The 26,420-nt window shown below is 39.0% G+C and overlaps 1 protein-coding gene across 9 annotated transcripts in view; it reads right to left on the bottom strand.

Annotated features, from left to right (window-relative positions):
- RBMS3 (RNA binding motif single stranded interacting protein 3) overlaps positions 1–26,420 on the bottom strand; it is a 743,532-nt gene that overhangs the window by 237,807 nt on the left and 479,305 nt on the right. For all 9 annotated transcript variants that reach the window (XM_060109330.1, XM_060109331.1, XM_060109327.1 and 6 more), the window contains one exon: positions 10,393–10,550. In XM_060109330.1, coding sequence (XP_059965313.1) covers positions 10,393–10,550 — 158 coding nt within the window. The remainder of the gene's footprint in view (positions 1–10,392; positions 10,551–26,420) is intronic.

Below are 26,420 nucleotides of genomic sequence, written 5' to 3'. Positions count from 1 at the left end.
TTGCAAGCCATTCATCCTCGCTTCCGGTAAGATTTGTGGAAAGTGTCAACATGAAAAGATTTTGTAAAAAACAAATTATGTCATTGACTTCGTAATCCATGGTAACAGAAGGAATAATAGTGAATTTCAGCAAGAAAGAGGAGTGAAGGAGTTGAATTTTCTCAGTTTTTGCAATTTGTTTTCTTCCTTCGAGGGGCTTGACATCTTTAGGAGACAAGTGTCATAAATGCCAAGTAGGGCAGTAGACTGGACTTCCTACCACCTCCCTTTGCAGAAACTCTGACATTTTGGTGGCCCCTTGCTTAGCACGGAAGCACATTCCTCTTATGAAATGGAGCTATGGATAATATTTGGTTCATGAAAACCCACTCCAAAACTTTAGAATCACATATATTCAGGACTGGAAATACCAACTTCTACATGGTACAGAGGAAGAAAATAACACCAGAAAGCAGTGGCTTCTCTAAAGTTGAGTTGGTGGAGGAGCCTGCAATGGAACCTTTTGTCTGTTGACGCTGAGTTCGTTGGCTTGTTTGGAAGGGATGGGGCTCCACTGCTGGCCTCCTGTCATCACTCCTGATTTCCTGCCCTGATCTGCTTTCATCTGTGTTGAAGCTGGATGGGGCCGGCCATCTCCATTTCATTCAGCCATGATTAACTAGAGTAGGTGTTCTCAGAAATAGAGATTATACGCTGATATGATATCACAAGAAGGGCACTTCACCTGTGTGGTATTCTTTCCAAAACTTAGACATAACATGGATCCCATCATGAAACAAACATTGAAAAATGCAGACCTGGAGACATTTTCCGGGATACCTGGCTGGGACTACTCATGGAAAACAAGGAAAGTCTGAGATACTGTCAGGGACCAGAGCAGACTGATGAGAAAAACAACCAAATGCAAAATGGTACCAGGGACTGGATTCTGGAACAAAAAGAGGATATCAGTAGAAAAATTGGTGAAATTCCAATAAAGCCTGGAGTTTGGTTAATAATAATGTACTGATGTCAATTTCTTAATTCTGACAAATATGTCATGGTAATGCAAAGGGTTAAGAATGGGGAAAATTGGATGTAGGGTGTACAAAACCTGTGTATTACCTTTGTAACTTTTCTGTAAAACTAAACTTATTCCAAAATAAAAAAGCTTATTTTCAAAATGATGGTACATTAAAATTATCAGGGAACTATTTTTTAAAAAATACCAGTGTCCGGGCCCCAGCTCAGGAGATTCTGACCTAACTGCTTTGGCATGAAGTCTAGGCACATTTTTTTTTTTTTTTTTTTTTGCGGTACGCGGACCTCTCACTGTTGTGGCCTCTCCCGTTGCAGAGCACAGGCTCCAGATGCACAGGCTCAGCGGCCATGACTCACGGGCCCAGCTGCTCCACGTCATGTGGGATCTTCCCGGACTGGGGCATGAACCTGTGTCCCCTGCATCAGCAGGCGGACGCTCAACCACTGCGCCACCAGGGAAGCCCTAGGCACATATTTTTGAAAGCTGCCCAGGTGATGCCAGTGTGCTGTCAGGGTTGAAAACCACTGTTCTGGAGTTCTCTGTCAGGTGTCCCAAACTGGAAACCATGGGCCACATCCAGCCTTCACGAATGTTTTGCTTGGGCTGCAAAGAGTTTTTGAAAAATTTGAAATGGTTGTCAACATTTAGAGATTGGGAGACTTCACATGAAAGTGTGAATTTCTGATTCCTCTTGAAAGATGAGATGAAAGACGAGATAAGGTGTTTTCTGCATGGCGACTATGGTATAACAAAAATAAATTTGGTCTCTGTCCTGGGTTCCTAGCGCGGAACTCCTAAAACTCTGCGGACTTCCCGAGTGAAAGGAATGTCTTCTGTTATTTGTCATGGATCAATTTTGACTATACCTGGAGTTTATGTTAATGAGGTCATTCAAGGTGAGACCCCTAGATAGCTTCAGAATAGGGCTGGTCACCAGAAAGACCAAAGAATTAGAGGGCTGGAGCTGTCAGGCCCACTCTTCAGTGTCTGGGGATGTGTGAGGGGCTGGAGATTTGAGTGCAACCACCAAGTGCCAATGATTTAATCAATGGCGCCTATGTGATGAGACCTCCATTCAAACCACTGAACAACAGGGTTTGGAGAGCTGATGGGTAGGTGGGCACACTGATGTGCTGGGAGGGCGGGACACCTAGAGAGGGCAGAGAAGCTCTGAGCCATTCTCCCAATCCCTTCCTTGCCCTATGCATCTCTTTCATTTGGCTGTTCCTGAGCTGTATCCTTTATGACATACAGGTAAATATTTAAGTGTTTTCCTGAGTTCTATGGATAGTTCTAGTGAATTTTCAAGCCTGAGGGGTGTCAAGGGAACCCCTGAATTTGTAGTGGGTGGGGCAGAATTGTGGGTAGCCTGGTACCCCATTTGTGGTGGTGTCTGAAGTGGGGATAGTCTTGTGGGACTGAGCCCTTGAACCTGTGCAGCCTGATGACAACTTTGAGTAGTTAGTGTTAAAACTGAAATGAATTGTTGGACACCCAGCTGGAGTCAGAGAATTGGATAATTAGTATGGAAAAATGACACATATTCAATGTCACAAAAATCCACATATTTGGTGTCAGAAATTATGTCAGAAAAAAGACATCACAGCAAAGTTACTCTAGATTTGAGCAGTTGTTTTCTGTAAACAGAGCCAGTTTGCCATCATTCCAACCTACCTGTATCCATTGACAGTCTGAAGGAGAAGTAGCAGGTGGTATTTATTGCTGATTTTGCACTGCTTTCTATTTCTACTTTTTAATAGTGGAGTCAAGAGGAAAGAAAATTAGTTAAATCATCTATGTGTGCTGACGTTTTCTGCTTAGCCCTCCCCCATATGCCTTCTCTGCTCTGCTCTATGCCCCAAAGAAGTGACCCTTCCATGGACTGTATCACCTTTGCTCTGTTACTTGATGGTTTTTATTGGTGTCACCACTGGAGGCCTGGTGGAAACACAGAGAGATCTGGCCGGTCCTCCTCATCCTCTCTGCTTTGGCACCACGTCTGTCTGGCAAGGGTTACATCCCTCCCTGTCTACAGCGCCTCTAGGGGGCCCCTCCTCCAAGGCTCTTGGTCTCACTGGGCTCTGGGCACATGGCTTCACCTGCTGTCTGCTCTCAGGGGTAAAGGCTTCCTTCTGCTGCTCATCTCTGGGTATCTCAGCATCCCTTCATCAGTTCCCTTAACTCTGCCCACACTTCTGTAAATACTCCTCCTCCATGCTAGCCTCTTCAGTTGGATCATTTATGGTGAAACTATGTTTCTAGCCAGCACTTTGACGGCTTCATCATAAAACTATCAATACCCAAGGAACAAAATGATCTCTGAGGCTGTGTATTTCAAGAAAAATGTAAGAAAAAATAAGTTTACTTACACTTACTTAGTCTGGGAACTGCTTCTTTCAGACTACCTACCTACCCCCAGCTGACATCCTTGTCTGGATGCATCATAATCTAAATCTATCTTTTAACCATAGATTAATTGTGTTCAAAGGGAATTTGGTAAAGAAATGGAAAAACATTCAATTCAAAAATTAAAACTGAGATAAAGAAGGAATCAATAAGTATATGTTCAGGTCTAGAAAAATCTCACCATTCAATGCAACTGGAACTCATTTGATCAGTTTTAATCAATCTCTTTGAGCTGCAGCCATATTTCATTCATTATTAGATATTACTATCTATTACATCTCTCTTCTTTTTTCTATAATATGTCAACCTTGCCTTTTTTTCTGTTTCCCAAGTATGAGGAACTGGCCCCAGCTTAGCTCTCCTTCTCTCTTTTCCTCTGCTGGGACAGCTCTCTTCCCTCTCCAGGCCCACCAGGGAGTCTCATGCTGGTTTCTTCTTATCATGTGCACCTTAGTTTAAATGCTCTCTCCTCAGAGGGCTTTCCTGTCCTTTACCTCAAACCTCTCATTTTGTCACATTCTCTATAGCACCCCTATGCTTTATTTTGTTTTCATAGCACTTTAGTTATTTGATATTGTTGATACTCATTATTTACTATTTTATGTTTGATGACATACTTATTGTGTCCCCAATCCAGTAGAATGCCAGTCAATGAAAGCAGATACTTGTGTGTGTGTGTGTGTGTGTGTATGCACATCTCTAATTATCACATGTAGAATAATTACTGGCATATTAGTAGTGCCCACATATTTACTGGGTGAACTGAATGAATGCATGGATGAATAATTTTATGGGACTTCCCTGGGGCGCAGTGGTTAAGAATCTGCCTATCAGTGCAGAGGACACGGGTTCGAGCCCTGGTCTGGGAAGATCCCACATGCCACGGAGCAACTAAGCCCGCGAGCCACAACTACTGAAGCCCGTGCGCCTAGAGGCCGTGCTCCGCAACAAGAGAAGCCACCACAACGAGAAGCCCGCGCACCGCAAGGAAGAGTAGCCCCCACTTGCCGTAACTAGAGAAAGCCCACGCGCAGCAACAAAGACCCAAGGCAGCCAAAGATAAATAAATAAACAACCAAATAAATAAATAAATAAAATCAAGATGTCAATACTCTGTAATGACCTATATGGGAAAAGAATCTAAAAAGGAATAGATATATGTATATGTATAACTGATTCACTTTGCTGTATATCTGAAACTAACACAACATTGTAAATCAACTATACTCCAATAAAAATTAAAAAAAAATACATTTTACATATCGGGAAGGGAGGCTAAAAGAGTTTAAGTAACTAGTCCAAGAACACAGATAGGAAGAACAGAACTAAGATGAAAGCTAAGTTATTTCTGACCATAAAGCCATATTTATAACCACATGGGTATAGATGGATGTTAGGTTGGTCCAATTCATAGAAAGCAGAGCATGTATGAAAGATATTAAATAAAAGAGGCTCATATGTGCCCTCCAAATGATATTTCGAAGTCTTTCTCTTTATTGGCTGGAAGCCAACAACCTACCTGAAATCCCCACAGCCTTCAGGGCCCAAGAGTCCCTGTCATGGTTTGTACTTAGGGCAAGCACAGGGTAAAGAGATCTTACAGACCCTGAGCACAGGGAATGGCCTCTATTTCCAATTGCAAGGTAACAAAGTTCTCCAATTTCAGTTTCACAAGGATAAATAATATTCAGAACTCTCCTCCCATCCCACAGAGGGCTGACTTTGGAATAATGCCATTCCAATTTCAAAATAATAGAACAATAAACTGTATGTTTTTTCTCCTTTTCTACGTTTTTATAAAAGCATGTATACAGAAAGATTGAAGACCAGGGGATTTCAGAATAATAGATTATTCAATGCAATTTAATTCATTTGTTTGGTTGGTTGACAGGTTGGTTGGTTGGTTTGGGTTTTGAAAACCAGGGCTCCTAATACACGGAAAAGAAAGTAGAGTATTCTGCCTTTTCTAGCCATGACCATGACTTTCTGATGTTAAAAGACAGAAAGACAAAGAGGCAACATAAAGAAACGATGAAGATAAACACATAAAACAAGAATAAAGAAGCTACAGGGTGGACCAGGGGTTTTCTCTTTAGTGGATCACATCTGCTGGCAATTGAGAGAGGAATTAAAATTACTAAAAGGAATAACAGTCCACCTTCTTTTCAATCTCAGCAAACACAGTTGTAACCTGTTTCTGTGCAAACACAGCTGTAGTTTCGTGGTTACTAATCACTCAGTTTACATTTTAGAGATTTTCTTTGCTCACATTTGATTTCCTAGTCCCATGCATTTGAGACAGTAATGGCAAATGAACTGCCAAAACATCAAGGGAGACATATTAACACAACATTTCTTAAAGATGGATTTAAGGTAGACAGGAATCGAAACACATTCCAAACAATAATATCACATTTAGATAGGCTTGATGGTCATTTTAAAGCATCATATAGTTGCCTACAAAGAAAGTATTGGCATTTGCCTTATAATTTTAAAAATTTCTATATTTTCTTTATGCTTATTCTGAATCCAAGTTCTCTTTCCATTTCGGGAGGTGGGAGAAGATATAGGCAGCAAGAAATGTCAGGCAGTGGAAAGTTAAAGAATAAAATTGTAACGATACTTAAAGTAATTAAAAGAAAATACAAAAATAATATTTTAATTAATTTTTAATAATCAGGCTGATATTTGTCTTCCTGTAACTGTGATTAATTTTTTTACTTAGTGAAAAGAAAGAAGAACTGAAATGGTTTATTTGGAAAACTTGCCCATTTGGTAGGGAGTGGTAGAACACTGCCCAGATGTTAAAAGTCATTCAAACAAAACTCCATGAGAATCAAATTAAGAGTACTGAAGAGAGGTGAAAAAAACTACAGAATACAAAGGTCTCTGTGCTCAGCGGTCTCTCACGCCCTTTAGCTCACCAGGGGACAGTAAATGCATTGCTTAAAGAGGTTCTATGTTCCCAGATGTTGAAGCTGGAGTAATTGTGAACGCTTACCCTCATCCCTTCTCCACTTTGGGTCATTCTTTACCGGCCTCTCATAACACTCATCAATGTGATTTTTGTTAGACAAACGGTCTTATGTTTCTGGGAATGGGAAATGGATAACGTGAACATGCAGTCCTGTCCCTCCAGACTCAGGCTGATTTATGTTCTGATCCTCACGCTGGAAGGCAAGGTAGTCTGTTGGCACCCGTGAGCTCTGCAGTAGTGGGTCTGACTGTCTGAATGTCAGCATTCCCACCATAAACTTTTGTTTTTCAGGGTTTATGACTTGGCTATAAAATGCTGCCTGCAGGGGGGTGGATCTTACAAAATTGTTTTATGTTACAAGAGAGGAAAAAAATAATAATAAAATAAAATGAAAGTCTGTAATTTCAGACACTATCTACTGCCTCTGGAACGTTAAAAAGCCTGTAATTGTGCTGTCTATAAATAATATAAATATTATTTAATATAAATATAAAACGAAGATACCACCTTTACTTTGAAGAGGTGATTACCAAAGAAGATGAATATAGCTTACAAGTAAAATAATAATGGGGGTTTTCTTTTGAGTCAAAGGAATTTCAGGATCTCTTGCACATGAACCAAGAGCCACACCTGGGATTTTATCTCAAGATGGCAGTGCAGAAAGACCCTGAGCTCACCTCCTCTCACGAGCACACCAAAATTACAACTATTTACAGAACTATCAATGGAAAAGACTAACTTACCAGAAAAGATCTTCCACAACTAAAGATATATCATTATTTGTTTGGCTATAACCCTTGTGATCTTGAGAACATGAGCTTATGTTCACCTATACCCGAACCTATAAGTGGGTTCTCCTGCTTATCTTCTGTGAGATATTGTACAGGATTTTAAACTTCTCTTGCCTTCATTTTTTCTATAACTGTAAAATGTGAATATAATAATATAACAAAACAATAATAATTAACTCAAAAAGCCAAAAAGAAAAAAAAAGGAGGAACCACAATGAGACAGGTAGGAGGGGTAGAGTCATGGTATAGTCAAGGCCCTTGCCCCCCGACCCCCCGCCAACCCCAGTGGGTGAATCACAAAGGGGAGGATAATTACAACTGTAGAGGTTCTCCCCAAGGAGCAAAGGGTCAGAAACCCACATCAGACTCCCCAGGCTGGAGGTCCTGCACTGGGAAGATGAGCCCCCAGAACATTTGGCTTTGAAGGCCGGGGGGCTCACTTTCAGGAGACCCAGAGGGCTGTGGGAAATAGAGACTCTACTCTTAAAGGAGGCACACAAAATTTCACACGCTCCGTGAATGAGGGCAGAAGCAGTAATTTGAAAGGAGCCTGAGTCAGACCCACCTGCTAATCTTGGAGAGTCTCCTGGAGAGACAGGAGGCAACTGGGACTCCCCCTGGGGACAGAGATGCTGGCAGCAGTCATTTCTGGGAGCTCGTTCTGCCATAATAACACTGGTGCTGGAAAGTGCCATCGTGGAATCCTCCCTCTAGCTTATTAGTCTCAGGACCCAGCTTCATCCCCACCCACCAGTCTGTTGGCACCAGTACTGGGACAGGCAAGAATGTGGAGAAAAGGGAACTCTTGTACACTATTGTGGGCATATGAATTAGTGCAGCCACTGTGGAAAAGAGAATGGAGAGTCCTCAAAAAACTAAAAAGAGAAATACCATGTGATTTAGCAATTCCACTAGTGTATATATCAGAAGAAAACGAAAACATTAATTCAGAAAGATACATGCACCCCAATGTTCATAGCAGCATTGTTTACAATAGCCAAGACATGGAAACAACCTATGTGTCTATGAACAGATGAATGAATAAAGAAGTTGTGTATATATATATTTTTATATTACATTCATTATTTTTTTAATTGAAGTATAGTTGATTTACAAAGTTGTACCAATCTCTGCTGTACAGCAAAGTGACTCAGTTTTACATATATGTATTGATACGTTCTTTTTTTTTTTTTTTTTCCGTTACACGGGCCTCTCACTGTTGTGGCCTCTCCCATTGCGGAGCACAAGCTCCGGACGCGCAGGCTCAGCGGCCATGGCTCACGGGCCTAGCCACTCCACGGCATGTGGGATCTTCCCGGACCAGTGCACAAACCCGTGTCCCCTGCATTGGCAGGCGGACTCTCAACCACTGCGCCACCAGGGAAGCCCTGATATGTTCTTTTTTTAATATTCTTTTCCATTATGGTTTATCCCAGGAGATTGGATTATAAATTCTGTGTATATATAATGGGTGGATCCTAATCGAATCTGACTGATGCCCTTTTAAGAAGAGATTAGGAGCAAACACAAAGGACAGATCATGTGAAGATATGGGAAAAGAAGGCCATCTACAAGACACAGAGAGGAAACCAAACCTACTGCCACCTTGATCTTGGACTTCTAGCCTCTAGAGTTGGGAGAAAATAAATGTCTGTTGTTTAAAGCCACCCAGTCTGTTGAATTCTGTTATGGCAGCCTGAGCAAACTAATATATCGATACTTTGTACCAAAAATCTTTTGTTTAAAAAACAAAACATAGATCTTCTTAGAAAATGTGTTCTCTTGATGAATTTGAAACATGTTCCTTTCTCAGCAGGAGCGTAAATGAAGGAGAAACTAATTTGTTAGAGAGAGGTTTTGCGGGGCAGGAGGTGGGTGCTGAGCCAAAGGCGTGTACACGCAGCGTGAAGTGGAGCATGGCAGGCATTTAGTGCCTCCTGCACTGGCTAGGCCTCCAATAGCAGGCTGTACAGTCTCCAAGAATGAGTAAGTGGCAAATTTCAGAGACCCAGGTGTTGCAATTAGCTCTGCCTTCACCATGACAATCAACAGTTAACAATGTTCTGAAAACTTGAATGCCTCATGCATACATTCAAGTCTGGGAGATGTTTTTCATTCTGCTGACTTCTCTTCAAATCTTCAGACCTGTATCCTGCATACATCTCCCGGTCTAGTATGTGTAGAACATTGTGGAGAAGAAGAATTTTAAGACATGGTCCATGACCTCATGGAAGTCAAGTTAGAGGTCAGTTCATCAATGCATTTTCATATCTCTCCAAGTGGGTTCACAGAGGTTGGTTTGGGATGGTTTTTCCAATGATGGCAGGGTTCCCCATTGGGGGAAACACCTGCCTGCAAGGGGCTGCCTTCCAGATGACATTAACATCCATCCATTTCATTCATGTTGAGTCGGCTCAAGACCTCAAGACGCATAAACACACCCAACCGTGGAGACATAGCTTTTCCTTTTCTTCTTTGTTATTGAGCAGTTTCATTTTCCCTGTAGTTTCCTTAACTTTGTTTCTTCATGAAAGCACAGCAGGTACCGCCATTTTAACTCCATTCCTGGCTGAGATCCTCTTTTGTAAACATTCTCTCAAAGTTAAAAAGAAAACTACTCATCTTTTTCCAACAATGAGAAAAGTGCAATTTGTTCTTTTCTGTTTTGTTTAAAACATCAAAAACACACAGCCAGGGCCTCTTAAATGCAAATGCCCTCTTCACCTCCCCTTAGCTTTCTGAGTTCCTTGCGACTACCCAACAGTTCCTGTTTCTCGAAATCTTTCCTCTCTTCTCTCTTCCGCTGACTGAGAAATTCTGCCATCTTGCTCTTTAGAAATCAATGCTGAAACATGTGGATGCTTTGTTCACCCCATGGGGTCTTTAGCTCTGGGGTGCTGGGCATTTATTATCCCTAGTAGAAACTGACGGCATCTGATTTTGTTGATCTACAGGCATAGAGAGGACTGGGAAGGGGTTATGCATACCATTACGACTTGAGACAGATATAAACATTCTATGTACAGATTTTAGCAAGAACAACATATTTCTAGTTACACTGGAATTCTCTGACTCAAAGCAAAGATACAGTCAGTTTGATAAGCTACTTTTCTTTGAATATTCTATATTCCAGCACTATTGTAGTGCTAGAAAGGGATGGAATTAAACGGAATACAAGGAAAGAGCAGGTGTTTTACCTGGCAAAGCCAACGCCTCTGCTGACTCCATTAGCATCTCTTAGTATCCTTGTGGAAATGACATGTCCAAATGGTTTCAGCATAGTCTCAAGCTCCTGTTCATCCATAGAAATGGGGAGATTTGAGATATATAGGTTTGTTGGGTCTTGCTCTTGTTGCTAAGGGAAAAAAGAAACACATGCAGTAAGTTCTGAATATTGAGCAACATTGCACAAATTTATACATTTTGCTTACACTGCCATCTAGGTTCCAATCTCTAGCATGCTCTTGGAAGTTCTTTCAGTAAGGGTGGTATTTCTTTTCACTGAATTCCTTCTTGCCAGAATGCTTCTCATAGAAGCAATGTCATCAGTGAAAACCAAACTTTCTGTCTAGCCTTCCTTAGAATAGTCTAATAAACTTTTATTGCAGTTGAACTAAGGTAAGTATGTATATTTTATGACCATAACTAGTGGTTCTATTACCACTCTAACTACTGTCACCACTAGTTACTAATGTTGCATTTAGTGAGTGTTCATAACATGCTAGGCATTGCTTTAAACACTTGATATACATTATTTCATTCAATATTTCCAGTACATATAATTGTTACTACTTTACAGTGGACAGAATTGATCCCTAACTTGGTCTAAGTTATACAGCTCTTAAGTGTCAAAGCCAGGGCTGAAACCTGGGGGTATCACCAAAGTCCATGGGCTTCCCTGTCTTGCTATAGTGCCTTCCACTGCACCAATGGGGAGAAAAGAAGTGTGGTCCTAGGACAGCATTTATCATCAGCCTCAGCATCAATGGGGAACTTTCTAGAAATGCAAATTCTTAGGCCCCACCTTGGGATCAGAAACTTGAGGGTGGGCCAAGTGATCTGTGTTTTGACAAGCCCTCCAGGTGAGTCTGATGACTGCTCAAGTTTGGCAATCACTCCCATAGACCACAGTTAAATATTTATATATGAATGAGATTATGAAGCAGTAGTGCTTAAATAAGCTTTGCTTAATAGAATGGGAAATCAAACAACAACTTCTAGCATTATTTGTAAGTGCATGAATATCTTCTATTTCACACAATGAATTAATAAGTTGGAACTTAGTTGTATGCATGTCTCAAAATAAAGCACAGACAAAAGCCTGACATGACTGATCATTAATATCAAAATAGATCCCATATTTAAATGAACTATTATATTTTAACCAACACAACAACTTTAACTTCAAGAACAAACATGATTAAATTGGGAAAAGTAATTCTGAAGTCTATAGGAAATGACATTATGTAATAGTAAAATATCTTTTGTGAAGAGATGATATATTCCATAGCAAATTTGAGGTTTTAAGCAAAATGAAAAATACAATAAACAAAATTCCAAATATTATTACAGATCAAGAAATAGTTTTGGCATGGAACTAAGCTCCATTACTTTTAACAGCTCTAAATATTCAGACAGGCCATAATATTTTTATTAAGCTTTGAGATGAATAAGATCTATTATTAGGTTCTTTTTGAAACATAGTTTAGTTTTCAAACTTTGTGATCACCACGAAAAACAGTGCAAATAAACAGGTAATCAGTCAGGAAAAGACAACACAGCTTTAGTATTTGGGAATAGTGTATATGTAGAAACTGTACAACTGTAGTCTCTCTCTCTCACTCACATACACAGACATACACACACACACAGACATACACACACACACACACATACATACACATGCACACCCCACTAATTAATGGCATGATCCTAGAGAGAAAACAGAGATGATATTATTTTTTTCCTAAGTGGACATGATCCCCCACCCAACCGCTGGGGTGACGAAAAAAGAAAAAAAAACCTAAAAGAAAAGAAAAAGTGGTGTTTCAGATACATAATAACAAACCTATGTACATATGACTTTTGACTTTATATTACTACCCATCCTTTAATTTTAATCTTCACATCATCATTCCAAAGGTAGCTAGGCAAATATCATCATACTTATTGGATAATGAGCAAATGGAGGCATGAAAAATTCATCATCTCACCTGAGCACAATCCAATAATTAGTGACAGGGTTCAAATTAAATTTAGTCAGATTTTCTATCTTCCATCTCAGTGTATTTTTCCAGTAGCCCAATGTTTCCCAAGCTTCAATCATTCACATATCATCTTAGAAAATTTGCCAGCCATGTACTATAAGTTTATTTACTTAAAAGTTTTCTTTTTTATTAATTAATTTTTATTTATTTATTTATTTTGGCTATGTTGATTCTTTGTTGCTGCGTGCGGGTTTTCTATAGTTGCAGCGAGTGGGGGCTACTCTTCATTGTGGTATATGGGCTTCTCAATGTGGTGGCTTCTCTTGTTGCGGAGCATGGGCTCTAGGTGGGTGGGCTTCAGTGTGGGCTCTAGAGCACAGGATCAGTAGTTCTGCTGAGTACATGGGCTTAGTTGCTCCATGGCATGTGGTATCTTCCCAGACCAGGGATCTAACTGTGTCCCCTGCACTGGCAGGCAGATTTTTAACCACTGTGCCACCAGGGAAGTCCTTAAAAGTTTTCTTTAAATCAAAATGTCGTTGGGCTTAAGTAAATCCATTGAAAAAGATAACATTATATTGTTACCATAGCTAAAAAGCCAGTATCACTCGGCATAAGTAGGTTACTATCAAAATTGGCAACAAATTCATGTGATTAAATTATATTAGCTACTGTTTGTTCACAGAAGATTGTGACCCTGGTGGTTGACTCTCTCTTAGTTACAAATGAGATTCGTAATTAAGAGAGGTATTAAGCACACTAGGACCAGACAGAGTATTTTTCCTGTGAAGAATCAGAATTGAGAAAGAGTTGAGAGAAGAAAAACTTTCCTATGATGTGATTTCTGGAGCTTATACCCTAGATCAACTCAAGTTCCAGTGGGAGCTCCTGCTTAACCCAGAGAGTGGGCTGCAGAACATGGCAGTCCCATGAATGGGTTGGCATTTGCCCAACATTCTGTATACCTTCATCCTTAATGAGGCTAAACAACCATAAGCAACCAATCCCACTAGTGAAGCATAGTGTACAGATCTAAGTAGCAGTACACCAGTGTATACTGATTCAAATCCATTTCCAAATTCTGCAAGTATAGAATGCACTGCAACTTCTCAAAATGGTGTGTAATTAACACACAGAGCTTAATACACAAGAGATTGCCCAGTAGCTATTTTCTGAATCCAAATTCAAACAGCAAGGCCAACTCCTTAATCTGTATTCACAGAGACAGTACAGAATTGGAGAGTGTCATTCCTTAATTTGTATTTATAGGAAGAATACAGCATTTGGGCAGTGTTATTCAGTAAGTAATTCTCTCCTTTGAAATACAATATAAGTCTTGAACATATTTGTTGATGACAGTAGAATTTAATTTCTGCATAGAATGAACTTTAAAGTAATATATGCATTTATATTTTTATTTTCACTTTTATATTTATGTACCACATTTATGTTAATAGATGGGCTCTTTCAAAAGGTTCTTTGGCACCATGAACCTAAAAGAATGTGCCTTTTAAATCTGCAGAAAAATAACTCATGTGATACCTGCAATCTAGAATCTTTTAAAAATCTTTTTGTTTTTTAACTTAAATTTTCATGATCATTTAGTTCCAGAATGGACCTAAAGGAGCATCTTGTCCAATCTGATATTTAACAGATGGGAAAAACAAAAACGAAAACAAGCTAAAATAGTGCTTATGACTTACTCAAGGCCACTCAGCTAAATAGTAACAGGCTAGAGATAGAACCCATATCCTTTCATACCTGGTCCAATGTTCTTCCCAGTTCTTAACACTGCCTTTCCTCCTAAACATCAATGAATAACAGATGGCAAATTGTGGTTCAAAGGAATATTTGCACATACAAGAATAAATATCTCTGAATCCCTTATTTTATTCACTTTTGCTTATTCATGAAGTATCTTTAGTTACAGAGGTAAGGCTACAAAAAAAAGAGGATTCCTAGCCTTAGTCAGCAGTTCACACATCATCAACTGAGTGAACACTCTGCAGTGTATGCTAGTCTGTAAAAGTATATGACTACAATTCATACATCTATTACATTTAATTGACCATCTCACCATTTTGCTCTGTTTCTGTATCTTTTCATCTGTATGGGGATTTCTTGATTTATTATTTAGTTTTGTCAAAAGATTGTGAAAAAGTTAGAACAGTACCCTCTCCATTGTTAATGGGAGCAGAGACCTTGTCATTTTACATAAGAATATAAAAATTTTTTTCCTGAAATGACTTCATTTTTCTCAGATTTTTAGTGTTAGGTTTATTGGTACTCATTTGCTTTACTACAGTTGAAGACAATGTCAGAACATTTCAAGGAAGCTTAGCAAATGAATACGAACGGAGGGCAAAATTATTGCTCATATATAGATCAAAGGTTATGTCTGGGGCTGTGTTTTTTGGATACACATTATGACTATAATATATACATGATTCTGGAAAAGGTAACTATGTTTGAAGAAGATTTCAACACTCAATCTGACAACACTCATGCTTGATGAAATTATATTTAAATATTCAGGAAGTAGTTATTGGCATTAGGAATTTTAGAGCGATGTTTCTCAAGCCACCTGTGGTGGGGACCATTTTTATTTCCAATCTGTCACAAACCAACATTTGCAAAATATTTACATTTTTCAAAGTTAATCGAAAAAATTAAGAGACATACAAAATGCAAATTTCAATTTTTTATTACTACATTAAACAAACCAAAATTACATTTGGATTAAATGTCATGCTAATGTGAACTTGTTATAAAAGGTTTTAAATGCTTATTCTCTATTTCTGTATGTATTTCCTTGTGAACAAGTACCATTTGGTGGACCAAATTTTAACACTGTTTTAGGGGACTAGTTCCTATTTTTTTCCACGATAATATATTACCCTATGGGTCTTTCTAAGTTATTAGTTTTTGCTTACTTTACATACTATCAAGTTTTTATTAAATCACAAAATTATGTGTAATCAATTTATAGTCACTTTTAACTGTTAGGTGGACAAAGCTGTCTCAAGATGAATTGTCCTGAGCAGTGGTGACAAAATATCCTGAAATATCCTGAAGATGTTTGAAACAACTCCAAAGCAACCTCGTGACTATAATACTTTAAAAACAAATTGACGGGGGTGTTCATACAGACTGAAGATAATAATATTTCCTTACATGCAGCAGAGTTTTACAGTACTTAAGGTGTTTCATGGATGTTTATTTTATTTTGCATGGCCCTTTATAATAACTCTAGGCAGTAGATAGGGCAAGAGTTATTAACCCCCCTCTACCAATGAGAAGATTGGTTCTAAGATCTTAAGAGGAATACAAAAATCCCATGGTGAGTAAGTGAATAAATGACAACAGAAGTGATATTTTTTGACTCTTGACCTAATACCCTTTCTACTACAGTACACCAACTCTGGAGATTGCCTATAAATACTGCTAGTCCATGGATAGCACCAGTAGTAAGAAAAATCAATGGGGAGACAAAGGCACAATTGTTTTTTAATGGGATATCCTATTTTAAGTGCTGTAGCAATTTAAAAATTAATAATAATAAAAATGAAATGTTTTACTTCTCCCCCAAAACAGAAGCAGGGAGTTAGAGCCTCCTGCATTAATAAGCTGCCCTAAAGGCATCGGAGGTTTTAGAATTAGTTGAACACTAACTTTGTACACAGATGCTCTTACTCTTCTAGTAACATCATCAGCACGCTTGTTGCATGGCTCTAGGAGTTACAGCTCCTCTAGGTGAGATCTGGAGGAAGCCGGCCATTCTGGACATACTTGCTTTAGTATCATACATGTGTGTGGTGATTAATTTTATTTGCCACCTGGACTGAGCCACATGATGCTCAGGATGCTGGTCAATCATTATACTGGTTCTACCTGTGAGGGTGTTTCCTGGACGACTTTAACATTTAAACTCATCCATTGACTGAGTAAAATAGACTGCCCTCTCTAATGTGAGTGGGCCTCATCCAGTCAGTTGAAGATCTGAAAAAGGCTGATCCTCCCCTGAGTTAAACTTGACGGCCTTCAAGCTGGGGCACTGTTTCTTTCCTGCCTTTGGACTCAAACTGAAACACTGGTTCTTCTTTGGTCTCTAGTTTGCTGACCTCAGATCTTGGGAGTTGTCAGCCTGCATAATCTGGCAGATTCCAGGAAATAAAGCTCTTCACACACACACACACACACACACACACACACACACACATGCACACACACCCCTTACTGGTTGTTTCTCTGGAGATTCAAATCTGTTTTGCCATAAATATATAAGGGCATATGCTCAACTCTGTCCTTCACAGTTGGACCTCTGTGTTCCCTAGCTACAAAGTCATGGCCTTGGACCCGGTAAAAAGAGAGAGCCAGAGCCTTCCCTTACGATGGGGGCTCTAGAAGCATTCATTTGAGGTAATGCATTAAAGACCATTAGAGGGAAAATAAAGAAAGACTGCCAAGAAGTAGTCTTTCACCCCTAAATGGTGCCCAATAAGTGTGTCCTCTGTCTTATTTGCTAAGCAATGAAGGGGGTTGCCCTCTGTTTTCAACTGTCTTCTCACTCCGCTAAAAGCGAGAAGGTGATTTCTCTTCCCCTGATTTCACATATTGATGGAGTCAGAGGAGAACCTCTACCAGTTTTTCCTCCCACAGCACCAATAAGAACAATTTCCCTAAAATAAGAACCAATAAGAACAACTTCCCTAAGGAATACATGTTTTAAAAGAAGGATTTCATTGTTTCAGATTCCATGTAAGCACAGCATTGGCAACTGGCATTTTCATCCTCAAGTTTAATCTGGGAGGGGGTGTTAATTCTGTATAACACACTCCGCAAAGAAAGAGAAATTGTTTCTAGTGCTCAGGACAACCTGAACACTGGGTTGTGTATGTTATTCTTTAAGGCAGGGCAGGCTTAAAGCAGCCCTTGGGTTGAGACAAGCAGTGAAGTGTTATGAGCCACTTGAGTCTCCATGACTGAATTAGAGTTACCTGTGGTCCTGGGCCAGGTGGCCAGGTGGGATCCTGGCTCTCCTTGACTTCTCCCTCCATATGACCTCATGAGCTCAGCCCAGTATCACCTGATGGGATGGTTTCTCCTGTGAGAAAATGCTAAATTAACATTTTACAATATTGAGATCTCTCTATAGTTTTATTGTAATGTACTGCTATATCACAAAGACATATGGTTTTGTACTCAGGGTCCTGATGGTCAAAAGTGCGAACAGGAAACAAAACTATAGAGAAACAAACTCAATATTGTAAACAAATCTCATCCCCTTTCCTCAGTCTCATTCACCTCTCCGAAGGGGGTCTCCCTGCCATGAGCTCTGGGATACAAAGTTGTCACTTGATTCGTTGACAGTGACCACAATTCTCCCTCAGACAACTGGAATTCTGGAAACGGCATGAACATGGCCATACATTTGCTATGGCACCCTATTAACTTCTTCCGGAATAATCATCACAACACATACAAAGACAGAACAGATGCAAACCATTTCCGTGTCTTCTGCCCAGAATATGACAGCATAGACTTGCTGAGGCTCACAGGCATATTGGGAGCACGCACAAATGTGGTCGCTGAGCGAGGTATAAAGAAATTAGGGACAAAGAATTCCACTCAAGGGCAACCATTCCCACTGTGTTCTATGTCAACGATACCCCAGAGCCCAGCACCAATGGTAACTCCTGGAGTTGTGCAACAGAACTTGGGCGGCAAACACTATGTCCCTTGAGAGTAGGGCAGCCTGATAAAATACAGGACATCCTGTTAAATTTGAATTTCTGTGTGAAACCACAAGAAATTTTTTAGTATAAGTGTAATAGCGAAGAACAAATCAGACTCCATATTGGATCTGTTTCTTTTACTTTGACCTTTGTATGCTATTGCTTTTGCTACAAGTTAAAAATGTTACCTGTAGCCTGATATATACAGGATAGTCCATTCTTAAGGTTCTGACCTTTAAAGTTGTAACACTTTCCATTCATACAGAGATAAAAAGTTGCAGAATAGAGAATTACCTTTGTTTTATTGGAGGTTTACAGGAATATCATGACCAGATCAACTGGAACAGCAGCAAGAGCAAAAGATTCCGGCACCAAGAAGTTTATGACAACCAACCACACCCACTCCCCTTTCAGTATAAAAGAAACTGAACTCTAACTCAGGGATGGTTCTTTGGGACACAAGTGCACCATCTTCTCAGTCCTCTGACTTTCCAAATAAAGTCACTATTCTTTTTTTTTTTTTTTTTTTTTTTTTTTTTTTTGCTGTACGTGGGCCTCTCACTGCCGCGGCCTCTCCCGTTGCGGAGCACAGGCTCCGGACACACAGGCTCCGCGGCCACGGCTCGCGGGCCCAGCCGCTCCGCGGCATGTGGGATCCTCCGGGATCGGGGCACGAACCCGTGTCCCCCGCATCGGCAGGCGGACTCCCAACCACTGCGCCACCAGGGAAGCCCTAAAGTCACTATTCTTTGCTCCAACAACTCATCTCGATTTATTGGCCTGTCCTGAGGTGAGCAGTATGAGCTTGGACTCGGTAACATAAGTATGTCCCAAATATTGCACAGGACATAGTCATACTAAAATATTCATTGCTACATAGGATTAATATTATTATCAAGTCATATAACTTACTTGTTGTTATATAGGATTTGTTATTAGCACTGTATAGCACAATATTATCTAATATTTATTTTAAGCTTACTGTGTGCCACACACAAGGCTTTAAAATTATTTAAATTCATTATGGTTCTATTCCTTAAAACAGTCCTTGAGATAGATATGGTTAATGTCCTTATTTTACATGTGAGAAAGCTGAGGTCTTAAGAAGATATGCAATCTTCCAAGGTCACACAGCTGTTAAATCCAATGAGAATTCAAATCCCGATCTATTTGATTCGGAGACCTGAGATTTCAACATAACACAGTGTGTTTAATGGCTGGCTCACAACTTTTTCTGATAGATCAAGGGGAAGGAGCCAACAGTGGCTGGATTCCTACAGGTGTTCAGCGTGTAAAACCTACTTGGAAGCACAATTCACCTTGCGAAGAATGGAAATCCCTTCATCCTACTGAGGGAATGAGTTCACAAAAGACCCAAAGTTAAGTTTTGTTTTCAAAGCTGGCACAATAAAAATTTCTCAAGTTGCTAAGAAAAACACACCTGGCTAGTTTTCCTCTAACCTCTATTACATATGGATACATTTACAACGTATATGCTGCATATATAGAAAGTGAAAAATTACAGCTTTATATATGAAGTTGCATTGCTGTTTTGCTTAAACCCACTTTTATTCCTAAATTGTCCAATGTCAATTTCACAGGAAACTGGCTTTGTAAAGCCATGCGTATTTCACATGGACTAGAGAAAGAGGACACAGTCAGCTCTACACCAACACCTTTTTTTAGAAAACAAATTCAGCTATAAATTTAAATCCTGCCAGTCTAAGTGAAGGATGGCATATCCTAGGTTTATTTAATCCTAGCCTTTCTGAAAAGAGCTGGAAAAGGTTGCAGAACATGTGGTGGCCTACGATCCTTAACATTAGCTTGGAGAAAATGTGTGTGTGTGTGTGTGTGTGTGTGTGTGTGTGTGTGTTTGATTACCACCATGAAGACTGATCTATCAATGCAGGAATGAAGGAGGTGGGAGAAGGAAGCCAACTGGGTGCTAGAAGCTTCACTTCTTGCATTTCTGGTATTAACATCATGACCTTGGTAGAGAAATAGCAAACAAGAGGTGCATAGTAGGTTGTAGATGTTCAAATGAGATAAACCACTTTATCTTTGAAAAGCATAACTTCCATCATCAATGCCAGCTTTTATTTGGCATATATATTAATTGCAATTTTCTTAAAACTCACCAGAGGAAAGAGATAAGTCTTATTCTTAATGTGACTCAACATCGAGTTAAATGATGTCACCAGGACTTCCTGGAAGATCGATGAGAAAAGCATGCATGCATCTCCATTTTCCCCCAGTTCTGTTTACAGGAGTCCTGAGCTCTTTGCCAGCACACCTCAGCAACTGGGGGCCCACAGGGTCACAATACTGATCCCAGTCAAAGCCACTTGTGGATTTACATATCTTGACTCAAGCTACTTTACTAAATGGATCATCCTCTTATTTTTTATACTATTGACCATTCATTCACTCACTCATCAAACATTTAATCCTCTAGTCTATACCAGCCACTGAGCTAAATCCTGACAACAGAGACATGATGGGCCATGATTCTCACCTGCCACAGAGAGTTCGGCCTCGTGGCTAGTTTACAGCTAAATTTCACCAATAAAAGCTATTTCTCATTAGCAAACACATTAGTGCAGGCAAGGATGTAGACATCTGCCTCCTATGCTCTTACTGTCCACAACTTGAAGTTCTATTTTCTTCAATATGGTGATTACACAGTCTAAATTATTTCTAAATGGTGTCTCAGCTATGTTATGAACACAAAAATTAATTCTTGAAATACATAACCCCCTAGGATAAATTAAGCCTTAAGACAACCAAAATTTTCAATGTGGGTTCAACTATTTATATATTTCAATTTTAACAAAAAGAAAAACAAATTTACTTATAAACCTCCAGAAAATGTTGTGTAGGAATAATCTGTAAAAGATAGTGACATGGTGACTCTGGCATTTACCAGTTCTATGACATTAACTAGTTATCATTGCTCAGCAAATTTCCTGAACTGTAAAGGGGAAATAATACTAATTACTTCAGAGAGTTGTTATGAGAATTGAATGACACAGTATACTAAATATTTAGTGGAGTTCCAGACACATAGGAGAAGCTCAGTAACTCATTATCCTTTCTATAATTATGAGTAATTATAGAAATAAAGAAATTTAGGACATTGCAGAAGGACAGTTACTAACTAAATGTAAGTCATGTTCATAAAAGAGCAATTATTGCTATTTATTTATTTATTTATTTATTTTAGATGTTTTAATGTGGACCATTTTTAAAGTCTTTATTGAATTTGTTATAATATTGCTTCTGTTTTATGTTTTTGTGTTTTTTTGGCCCCGAGGCATATGGGATCTTAGCTCCCTGACCAGTGATCGAACCTGCACCTCCTACATTGTATGTCCAAGTCTTAACCACTGGACTGCCAGGGAAGTCCCGATTATTGCTATTTAGAATCTGTCCCATTGCATTCCTCATGGGTGCAAACTTACTAGATATTATATTAAATTACATGGAGGTGGTCATATTAAACTGATGATAAGATTCTTAAAATGTGGCCATTGGATCAGCAAGGAGAATCTAGAAATATATTGTGGAGCACTGTTCCTATCATTTATGAGCTAAAAAGATTAATGATTTATTACTAGGCTCATTAATCAAAACTGTGGCTTTTTTTTTGTAAGGAGCAATCCCATGGTTGAAGTCAATTAGCCCACCAAAGCTATTACACCAAAGAAGCTGCAGTGTTATTCAGATTTCCCCAGGAGTACTTAGAGTATAAAATAAATGCTATTATTCAGAAGATACCAAATTGCTAAGGTCCTTAAATTCATACAATTGGGAACCTGCAGTACATTAACATGCTGAAACTCATTAAGCGTCTTTTTCCCCCAGCTTTAGAGTCACTGGCATTCTCAGCACAGTTAAGAACAATAACGTGCTCCAGGCTTCCAAGGAGAAAGTGACTTGTGCTCCTGCAGCCTCACTTCAATGAATCACTGAGGCAGAACTGTCACCCACCCTTTGAGGCAGTGGCTGCTTCTGCTGGATGACCCTAACACCTGAATAGGACTGCAAAGTTAGCTCATATGGTGCGTGCAAGAGGAGACAAAAGAGTAGCGAGTTTATGGCCACCATTTATCTTTACCTTGTCAGAACTCTCTTTAAGACATTCAGGAATAAATATTCAAAATGTTAGGATTTAACCCATAAAATAAGAATCTATGACACTCTTTTTTTAATTGAAGTATAGTTGATTTACAATGTTGTGTTAGTTTCAGGTGTAGAGCAAAGTGATTCAGATATATACAACAGTTAGGGTTAGGGATAGACACACACACACACACACACACACACATAAATATTCTTTTTCAGATTCTTTTCCCATGTAGGTTATTACAGAGTACTGAGTAGAGTCCCCTGTGCTATACAGTAGGTCCTTGTTGATTATCTATTTTATGTATAATAATGTGTATCTGTTAATCCCAGACTCCCAATTTATCCCTCCCCCTTTCCCCTTTGTTAATCATAAGTTTGTTTTCTGTGTCTGTGGGTCTATTTCTGTTTTGGATATAAGTTCATTTGTATCTTTTTTTTTAGATTCCACATATAAGCAGTATCATATGATACTTGTCTTTCTCTGACTGGCTTAGTTCACTTAGTATGATCATCTCTAGGCCCATCCATGTTGCTGCAAATGGCATTATTTCATTCTTTTCTATGGCTGAGTAATACTCCATTGATCTATTGCATATATGTACCACATCTTCCTTATCCATTCATCCGTTGATGGACATTTTGGTTGCTTCCATGAGACTCTTCTTATGTAAGTGATTAACTAAATAAATGAGGCATCTTTAAAGTAGGATGCAAACTAAAACTGTGGAAGGAATGCTGGAATTACAAAATCACTACTTGGTAACAATAATAGTAATAATTGACTTATGCAAGAACGATCAGTGTATGTCAAAACAAGTGAGTGAAAATTTGATGAGAACTAGGAACTGTACATAGTCTCAAAGAATTTTTCCCCAAAGGTTACTAATTACAAGAGGACAATAGTAACTTTTCCATGGAGATACCTTGCTGACAACATCTTTTGATCAGTCACATCACCAGCATGAAGCAGGTGGACATCAGGTCCTGCCCACCCCGCCCCCTGTGTGATCCACCAGAAGGACAGGACTGCTCTGTAGCCTTCCTTCCAACAGTGAAAAGTTGAACCCATTCATTGGAAAACATCAGATGGCCCCAAGCTGAGGGACATTCAATGTACAATAATTGGCCTTTAATCTTCAAAAATGAAGAAATGATGAAGAAATACTGAAGAAGTATGATAGGTTGAAGGACACTAAAGAGGCGTGACAAGTCCATGTAGGGACTGAGCTGGATTGAATCCTAGCTCCTGCCCTGATAAAATGCTTGCTTATTATAATGGACATTAGTGGGACTTTAGATGTTTTTAGTGTATTGAGGTTAATTTTCTGATTTTGATCATTTTACTGTGTATGAATGTTCTTGTTATTAGGAAGTACAACTGAAGTATTTAAGGATAACAGGGCATCAAATCTAACTTTGTCTCAAATATTTTAGAATAATAATATTATTATGTATATATTTATAGAGAAAATGATAGAGCAAATGTGGAAAATGTTTAATATGTGGAAAATCTGGGTGGAAGGTGTTATGCGACTTTTGCAAATTTTTTTTTTTTGGTAACTTTGAAATTATCTGAAAATGAAAGTTAAGCAGCTGTAAAAATAAAATAAACAAGCTATTAATCTTGATAGCTAAAATCCAAAAAAATAAATATCTATCATAAGTACTTCACCTTACAAAAGAAATATAAGACAGTATACATTCTTTGTCTTGCATCCAAACTACACTCCCTAAAGATAGAACAAAAAACGTGGAATTCAGCATTTGTTTCCCCTAATACAATGTGATTCTTATAATTAACAACACCCTGTACAGTGCCCATCTGTTTGGCTCACATGTATACTCCTAGCTCCTGGTCTCCAAGAAAAGGATTTTGTAAAATGTTTGCCTAGGTGATTGAACAGAGAGAATGAAGATGGAGATTCAAACTGGATCTCAAGAATCTAGAAACAATACAGCATAAAAGAAGAGCTAGATAAAATCTCTTTCAAGGCAGACATAATTCTTTGCCAACACCACCATCTCTCCATGACGCTGGTAGGTTTCCTCCCCATAGTGTAGCCCACATATGCACCATCAGGACCCTTCCCTCATTCGCAGACACAAAGTCGATGCTGTTGAGAGTTTGTAACCTCAAACACGCATGGGACAAGGCAGTGGTCACCGTAGATGAGTAATGCATGGATCACTGATTCTGAAACGAGGCAATGTTGGCCGTCAGGAGACATCTGGCAATATCTGGAAAAACATTTTTATCTGCCACAACTGCAGTGAGGAAGCTGATATTGGTATCCCATCACACAGAGGAAAGCCCTCCGCAAAGAATGGTCTGTGAAAGACAGTATCTGTCATACCAAACTTGAGATACCCTGGTATCAACCTCTTTAAAGTGGAAAAAACAATTATATATATATATGTGTGTGTGTGTGTGTGTGTGTGTGTGTGGTGTAAAAATACTGTCATTACATATCTATCACTATGTATCATTATATAGTTTATATAAATATACCTAATAGACTCCCAGTGTTGATTTGATTATATTTATTAAGGAGAACTTAAATATGTGCAAACATTTAATCAATGAGGTATATTGATATACCTCTGTTTATAGCTCCAATACAACTAGTAAACCAAGTGCACTTTAAAATTGCATAAAAGCAAAGTTATATAACCACTACAATTAAAACATTAATGTGATATCATGGAGGATGTCATTTTGCCAAATCTAACTTGCCACTTGCCACATGAACATGCTACTGACTGCAGCAGGTATTTTTGAAGTTCACGGGCTATGTTATTTTTGCCAGGCGACATTCTGATTCTCCCATCAATTTCTCTATTTGAATTGCTATGAAACCTTCATCTGAGCACAGCTTGCCAGGCTAACTGCTTTCATTTGGCCTAAAAGCATCATTTACTTGTTACGTCTGCCTTGGTTTCTCCTCATTAGCCCCAGACAGTGACAGTAGGTCTCCTTGGCACCATGCGATTATAGATACAAACACAGACACAGGCAGTGACATCAGCTGGTCAACCAGATGACCTCAAATATGCTTTCATAATCATTTCAAAGATTATCATAGAATGGAAAGTCCCAAATTTATAAATTCTCATAGGAAAGTCATGAAGACCTAAAAATATTTCCATAAACTCCAGTGAGAAAGATGCCAATATAATGAAACACCACCAGGGATTTCCAAGGCTGATCTAGTTTCAAATCCAGAAGCAGTTACATATTATATTACGTATAAGTTTATGTGTATACACACACACACATGCACATGCAAACACACACACTCTATAATTCTGGACTAGTGAGTTCACTTCTTTGACTGTCTCCTCGCTATTTAAAAGAAGGATACTGCTATCACAGGCTCTCACAGTAAGGATTAAATGACACTCCACAGAGGTTAATATCTGTATCTTTTCCCCATCTAAGCTGCTGTACACATTCACTTGGTGCCTGCCTCTGTTTTCTTCTTAAGTAAATGAGAAACAAAATAAAATGAAGCACTTGAGGGAACAGGTAACGGGATCAATTTCGGAAGCTTACATTAAAGAATACACTAAATCAAAATGTATCTATTTACAGGTAATGGCATTTCACTTATTAGCTATTCAGTGAAAACTGCCTGCTTTAGCATAGAGGAAATCAGAAATCAAAGAAGACAGGCAGGAAGAGCAGCAAGGACAGAAATCAAGGCTTTCTTTGATTTTTTTTTCTTTCCCTCACTGTTTCCTTATGAACCTTCAAAAGAGTGGCAGATTAAGACCTACAATAGTAAAATAGATTAAGATTTACATAGAGAAAGGATTGGTGCATATCAGATTAACTGAAAAAAAATTACAAAATTCATAGAATTCAAAACATTTTCCAGGCAGGCAGAAAGGCCAAGTTCCTCAGCAGGAAAGCACTTCCTGTGCACAAGGAAAAGGGCTAGTGTGGCTGGGACACAGTGAGCCAGGAGACAGGGGCAGGAAATCACGCTGGAAAGGTAGGCAGGGCCCAGACCTCTGAGGGCACTGTAGCCCTGCTGGGTCTATGCACTGGGAACCAGGATTTTGTTCTTTTTGAAAAAGTTACTTTATATTAGAGTATAGTTGATTTACAATGTTGTGTTAGTTTCTGCTGTGCAGCAAAGTGATTCAGTT

The sequence above is a fragment of the Mesoplodon densirostris genome, chromosome 10 (assembly GCF_025265405.1).
Source record: "Mesoplodon densirostris isolate mMesDen1 chromosome 10, mMesDen1 primary haplotype, whole genome shotgun sequence".
Taxonomy (NCBI): Eukaryota; Metazoa; Chordata; class Mammalia; order Artiodactyla; family Ziphiidae; genus Mesoplodon; species Mesoplodon densirostris.
This window is presented reverse-complemented; position numbering and strand designations above follow the sequence as displayed.